The sequence below is a fragment of the Formica exsecta genome, unplaced genomic scaffold, assembly GCF_003651465.1.
Source record: "Formica exsecta isolate Colony F162 unplaced genomic scaffold, ASM365146v1 scaffold49, whole genome shotgun sequence".
In the NCBI taxonomy this organism is placed as follows: Eukaryota; Metazoa; Arthropoda; class Insecta; order Hymenoptera; family Formicidae; genus Formica; species Formica exsecta.
The window spans coordinates 131,863-139,615 of record NW_021852138.1 but is presented as its reverse complement, the minus strand read 5'-3'; the positions used below and the strand labels follow the sequence as shown (position 1 = coordinate 139,615).

The following is a 7,753-nucleotide window of genomic DNA, read 5'->3' as shown; positions in this document are numbered from 1 at the left end:
TAATATTTATAAAAAATTATAATAAAAAATTATAATAAAAAAGTAAGTTTAAATTATAATTGTATGTTATAAAATATAAATAGCTGTACTAAAAATATTGAATATGAGAATAATAATGATTTTGATGTTGAACATTTTGAGCATTTAATTTTAATAAATTGAATTTTATTATATTACTCTGCGTTTTAATTTCATTTTCAGTCAATCCTTATTTAATTAGGTCACTAAATTTCGAAGTTTAAGGGTTCATAACTTTTAAAGAAATGATTTTAAGAAAAAATATTTTAGAAAAAAGTTATTCGTTTGCTAATGTAGATTATGGAAAGAACTAATTTTATATAGAGAACCATTTAGAACTTCAAATCTGATCCTGGCTTTATTCTTTACTTTAAAGGGATCGGAGGAAAATCAATCTTGACATAGATTTAAAGGCCGCTGACATCTATGAAGTTTAAGACCAGAGCGATTAAAATTGATAGCATGAGATATTAATAACTATTAACAGTTATGTATGAGCCATCCTATATATTTAAGTATATACATACATAAGTATATGTGTATATATATTTTTTATAGTACAATATTTAATATTAATCAATTAATTAAAATATCAAGAAAAATAAGTTTTTTATATATCACTTATGTTTAAAAACGATTTACACTGACAATTCTTAATTATATTTTCATTATCATACCTTTGAGGTAAGAGATTACTTCAGAGAAGGCGGCTTGTGACGTATAAGACTGAAAATCAACATCCAAATGCAAAATTTCATGTTGAATTTGGACGACGTACAAATCCATCATCCGAGTCTCTGGAAAATCCTGGAAAGAAAATTTTAATGTGATATAAATTTGCAGAAAAACTTCGCATTTACGATACATATAGATCGTGTGTGTGTGTGTGTGTGTGTGTGTGTGTGTGTGTGTGTGTGTGTTGTGTGTGTGTGTGTGTGTGTCTTGATGATAAAAGAAATATCTCTTTTGAAACCATAATAAGATATTGCTAAAGTAATGTGTATTATTTAATATTACAATAATTATTCTCTTAAAAACATTCAGAAAAATTTCTGTTTTATTACAGATTTTATTTCTATATTACTTCAATTTAAGTCTACATAATGTAACTGCCAGCTTTCGCTCATAATTATCTTATATTTCAAATTTTATAAAAATATAAGAATATCGAGTGTATGCAATCAATATTCTAGTTTCATGAAATAAAAAGAGTTTAGAGATACTAAAAATATTTTGCAAATACTTGTTGCCATACGTCAACAAGTATTTAACGTACTGACTAACAATCTTAAAGATATAAAAATGACCTTATCGACAGCATATGCTCCCATGAATGTAATAAAAGCTTTGTGCAACCACGGGATAGAACACCAAGATGATTTAAATACATTATGAAACCATTCTTGTGCTGCTTTATATCCTATTAAGCGCGCCACTTTGACTTTGCTTCCAGGTGGGTCTCTATCTTCATCATATATAATATCTGATGCTCTAAAAATTATTTTTAAATAATGTCCAGTTAATTGTATTGTGTGTCTATGTGTAAGGCCTATTTAATGTGTTTAATGAGATTTTCTCTTTATGTAAAGTTACCTCTTTCATATACAAGGGGATGTCAAATATAAACCGAATTTTTTCCGGAACATTTTATTCGATCAAAACATTTCCAACGCACACTCAAGTCATTTTTCTAACAATTAAGTTTTGCGTATGTTACTATTATTTATTGCAACATTAGTGTATAAATATTTCTAATTTCTAAGATATACTTGATTTTCAATAAAAATATATGTTTTTAATTGAACAAACTCAGATATCACAACATTTTATAGATTTTGCTTTATATTAACATTAACTATACAAATAATAATTGTCTATTTTTTAATAAATTAAGTCATCTCTTTATATTATTCCTTTACTCATATATTTACCTATAAAAAATAAGTCCCAAATTTATCATGTCATCTTCGTAATTCGGAATTGCGATATTATCTACTTTCGAAATCACCTTTACATCTTCCCATTCGCGTTTTAAAAACAGCGTGATACCTGCTATGATACTTTGTGCATACAAATAATCAAATAAATTGTGTTGTCTACATTGTATTGTGACATCATCAATTCCAGCTTTCAGTTTAGAAAATTCTGATTTATTAGCCATAACTGCCGCAACCAGATAAATCGGCATTGGAGAAGTGGTATCAAAATGTGTCCATACCATGCCGTTTTCATCTGCTTCTTCTTCTCGTCCTGGCATATTCGCATATATTTACCTATAAAAAATAAGTCCCAAATTTATCATGTCATCTTCGTAATTCGGAATTGCGATATTATCTACTTTCGAAATCACCTTTACATCTTCCCATTCGCGTTTTAAAAACAGCGTGATACCTGCTATGATACTTTGTGCATACAAATAATCAAATAAATTGTGTTGTCTACATTGTATTGTGACATCATCAATTCATCATCAAAATGTGTCCATACCATGCCGTTTTCATCTGCTTCTTCTTCTCGTCCTGGCATATTCGACGAAACCATGTAATCTTTATAGTGCATTATAGAAATGTTAAAGGTGGTTTTAAATGTTGGATCATCCCAGCATGGAAATATTTGTTATGCGTAAGATATCTTGAAATGCATTGCAGGCGACCACCTATCATATTTTAAGAGCAGAAATTACATAAAGATAAATTGTGTTTTACAAGTATAAAAATATTATCAGAAACTAGAGAATTTATTTCATAGTATGCAAAGAATAGTTTCACATATCTTTTATTATATTATTATTATATTATATACTGTTTAATACACTATGCACGACGATTAAAAAATGTTTTTTTATATTAAAATTATTCAATGTGTAATAACATTTTTGTTTGTGATAATTTACTATATAGATATTATAATAATATTAATGTATTATATATAAAAAAAAATAAATATGTGGTAGATTATCCTAATCTCATTATTTTTCTTGCGATAAATGATGCCATCAACCAAGTAGAATGCCAAGTTGAAGAAGAAGGGGTAGCGCACCTCGCCGCGAGCGATGCAGGCAAAATGTCGGCGGGATGCGATGGCACACGTATCTGCATGCATGCATATACGCTCGTGCACTTACACACACATATGCATATTGATATATATATATATATATATATGTGTGTGTATGTATGTTTAATAATATAATACATATTTAACATTTGATAGAGAGTTACTAACACTGTATTTTCACATCCTTTGTAGAAAGTTCTAATTCCTCTATTATCAGTTAAAGTACCTATAAATCTCATATTTAGAATATAATTCTTCTGTAACATTTCCGTGGAATAAAGGTTGATAATATGCGTTTCATTATTATATGAATATTCTGATTTAATAATTTTAATTTTTTTATCATCTTTATCAAATCCTTCTAAAGATTTAATTAGGATTATGTCAATTATGCATAGTTTTTCCGCATACAAATTTATGTTCTGCGTTAGTTGAATAATATTGATACTAGCATTGCATTCACCGTAGAATTTATTATCGTCAATATATGTTTTAAGTTTGATGTTATAATGCTCTGGTATTATATATTTCGGTAAACTGTCTTCAGCGGTAACAAGAGCTGTCATGATGATGAGTGTTAAACTGCCACTTAGTAGCAATTTTAAACATGTCATGTTATTTTTTACTTTAAATATCTGCAAAAATTTCATTATAAAAAAGAGTAAATGAAGAAATAAAATGTAGTACAGTGTGCTTTCTCTGTCGTAAACATATATGAAAAAGAGAGAAGGAGTAAACATAAGAAATATTAAAGCCATTATAATTATATTTAAAAAAATAGATTTATGTAGAAAATTATTAAATTTCTGATTAGATAGTAAGCAAGAGAGAGAGAAAGAGAGAGAGAGAGAGAGAGAGAGAGAGAGAGAAAGAGAGAGAGAGGGGGTGGGAATAACGTCGGAAGAATTCAAAGCGCGCGCTATCGTCGAATGAAATTAATTAGCGCGAGCGTAGAGGCCAACAGTCACTGTTTATGATATAAAGTTAAAATATACGCAAAACTAATTCTTCCTTCGAATCATATTCATTCTTTCCAAGATTGTCTAATTTAACATTTTCTATTATACGTATGTATGTCACGAAAAAAAAAAATATTTTCAAGACATTATTAACAATTAATAATTAACAAAACGCCATTGAGCTCGTAATGCACTGTTTATGTAACATTAAGCATCTCAGTATAGAGTGAAATTATTCATTCTGTACGTGATAACCAATTTGCGCTTACCTTTCGTCAGATCGTGCGATATGCATCACGCGAGCGGTACTTTTCATCGTCGCGCGCGCTTTATAATCGCGTCAATCGCTCAATTACCACCAAGCTCGCGGCACAGCCACTGGTAATTACTAGCCACGAACCGCCCTTGTACCAATTAACCACGCAATAACCACGTGGTAACATTGCAGCAACTACTGCGGGAGCAATTCTACTCTTTATAGTCGGCGGACAAGTCGCCGGGAGAATTGAAAGATTATTTCCTCATTCCTGCGTTCCGTATCAGTATGTGTATATGTGTACGTCTGGTACGTCCGTACGTATTGATGTATGCGTTTAAACGCGAATGTTGATTTAGACACGTGCGGTAGTGCCATGAGAGCGGAATGAGAAATGCTGCCGGAAAACATATAAGTAGAGTTCAACGAGAGAGATCGCCGGCCGAAGGGCCGGAAGGACGGTCGAGGACGGGTAGAGTGAACGGGGCCTAGAAATCGGACTGCGATGTGGCCAGGGCACTCTCGGCCGTCTCCTCGCGTCGTCATAAGGGCCTCGTCACCTCGCCGCACTCGCAATACGTCGGGTGGCCGCGACGATCCACACGATTGCTGATTGAGTGATCGCTGCAACAAAGAAAGCAAGAGAGATGGTTAGCGCGAAAGAGAAGGAAGGTGATGCTATATAAAAGATTGAGAAAAATTTCTTATATTACGTGAATATGAAGATTAGAAGAAAGTGGGAGAGAGAGAGAGAGAGAGAGAGAGAGAGAGAGAAAGAGAGAGAGGGGGTGGGAGAGGAAGAGGGAGAAAGAGAGAGAGAATAAGATAAATAATGATAGTTTATGATATAGAAATTACAACGTAAAACATCAAAGGTTGAGTAAATTGCAAGCAAATGATTCGTAGAAGAAAAGGCATGTAAAAATATGAGACAATATTACGTAGTAAATAAATATTTTGGGTAATCAATATATGTGTATAATATATATGTGTATAATATATACACATATATACATGCACTCTTTGCCTTTGTGTCTAAATTTATTTCTCTAGAGTATAATTATAATAATTTCATATGTATTTACTTGAGTTTGTCTATTGTAATGAATTATCTGTTTTACCAATTTTATTACAATTTACTAGATGTTTTTATTTTACATTATAATTTTTATATTTTAAGTTAAATAGAGAGAAAGAATATAAGTTTCAAATTAGAAATAAAATTCTTAAATACTTTTCTTGATTTTGAAGATAAAATGTAACATAATTTATATTATTATAACATTACGACATAATTTAGATAATCTCAAAGAAAAAATATATAATAAAAATAATAAAAAATCAGTTTTTCTTTTATATCAACTTTATTAATCGTGTTAGGTACTCTTTGTATAATCTAAATCGATTTATTTAATTTTTTTTAAACAAAATTAATATTGCATAAGATATAATTTCGGAAAAACAGTTTATTTTACCAAATTCTCATTTATGAATTAAAGCTTTTACATTCAATCGTAAACAAAGCTCAATTGCTTATTTGTCACTGATTGAAAAATCCAATAAGACATTTCTCTCAGTTTTAACGGAAAAGCACATTGAATTTGTAACAAATCAAGTTCCGTTATACGTATCAATATTTACATATTTTTATACGTGTTTTTAAAGTCATATATTGTATATATTTTGTTCCGCCTATATCTTTTCTATTATCGATACTATTCTGTGTTGTATATGTATATGTTTAACTCTCCGTTAGACGCAATATTTTTCTCCCGAATTATTAGGATGGATAGAAAAAGCTAAAGTGTTAGCAATATATTAAATAAACAAAACTAATGTGGGGTGGCAAAGATAATTTTTATTTTTAAACAATTCTTATTTTAATCTGCTTTAACATCTGTACATACTTTAATTTTGAATGTTATACATCAATAACGTTATAACGTGTATGTATTGGATATTGCGTCTAAGGGAGGATTAATCGTTATTATATATATCTAATTTTATTCAATCTTTACTTCTTGTAGTATTGTCTCATAAATTGAATCAAGTATAAATCATGCACAATTATTCTGTTTATATTTATTATGTTACTTTAATTAAAATTATTTTAACGTATACACAATATACACATTATTATGATATGCCTTCGAAATCGTCTCTCTGTTAAAATAACTGTCAAAGTTAACTTTGAGAAAATAAAACTATGCTTGTGTTGTACTTGTATATTAGAATTATTTAAATTCTTTATTCTATTTTTTCATATTTCGTTAATGTAACGACAGATATACATATATGTATGTGTTCTATTTCTATTAACTTACCCTGTATATTAAGGTTGTATGCCACAAGTTTTATTACTCAAATATGCAATCCTCATAAATAAAAATTAACTGTTGTAAATCTGACGATCTATTATCACTATTTATGTAATATTCAAAGTATATATAATCACAACACTTTCGAGATCTTATCATTTCGAGAGACCATCGAAGACTAACGATACTCGATACATGACATTACAATAAATACGTAATGTTATGTCAACACACTTTCGATCGTCAAGAAATATTTTACTAGTCGATAAATGCTAATAGCTATCAACATATAACTACAGAAGAGACCGCATTATTTTTTAATTTTAAATAACTTATTTTGAGAAAAATACTCAAAAATAGGCAAAAAAGCATATTTTATTTATATTGTTTTATTTAGATAGCTTTTATCGCATAATTAATTAGAACAATTTGAGTACGATTAAGAATGCCACAAATTTATTAGATTTTCTATATTAAATAAATTGTTATTTTTAAGTAATTGTAATTTGAATAAAAATTAAGATGTTCTTGATGATTTATATAGATATATAGTGTGAATTAGCACGAAAAGACGATTTTACCGGCAGTGTCAAAAAATAAACTTGACCTACAACAAGTAATACCAACTTTTAAAAGTAGAAAAGCAATAGCACTTCTCTCTTTATACAGGAAATTTCATGTTCCTACTACAGATATAAATTCTACCGAAAGTATCGACATGACGTCTCCTGCAAAACTTTTTTCTGGTATACATATATGTATTTTTTTTGTTGTTGATTAGATATAATAGAGTAAAGTAATATTGCAATATAAAAAAAATAAAATTATATATAAAGATTGCGACATATAATAAAAAATACTTTTATTATATATATGTAAAATTGCGAAAATATAACGTATCTTGCGTGTATGCAAGAGCCCTCTGTGTCAAATCTTTCGAACCATCTGAACCGTCGCTCAGCTGATCGAAGCAATAACTGCAAGAACGGCAACTTGTCAACGTGCCCCCTCCCCCACCCGTGAAGCCCGTCGCCATCTCACGGCGGAGCCGGGGACTAGCTCGCGTTAGCGACAGTTAGCTGCATACACAGTGATGCCAACGGGATGCAGGGTCAATTGCAGAACGTACGCGGTGCCGCGTCGTA

The 7,753-nt window shown here is 29.9% G+C and overlaps 1 protein-coding gene across 1 annotated transcript in view; it reads right to left on the bottom strand.

Moving 5' to 3' along the window:
* LOC115241464 (aminopeptidase N-like) overlaps nt 1–2,266 on the bottom strand; it is a 4,193-nt gene extending 1,927 nt beyond the window's left edge. Inside the window, exons 1-3 of the mRNA XM_029817229.1 lie at nt 1,950–2,266; nt 1,326–1,509; nt 696–825 (exon numbers count right to left, since the gene is read on the bottom strand). Of these exons, the coding sequence (XP_029673089.1) occupies nt 696–825; nt 1,326–1,509; nt 1,950–2,239 (604 nt within the window). The 5' untranslated portion in view covers nt 2,240–2,266. The remainder of the gene's footprint in view (nt 1–695; nt 826–1,325; nt 1,510–1,949) is intronic.
* Between the last annotated feature and the right edge of the window lie 5,487 nt (nt 2,267–7,753).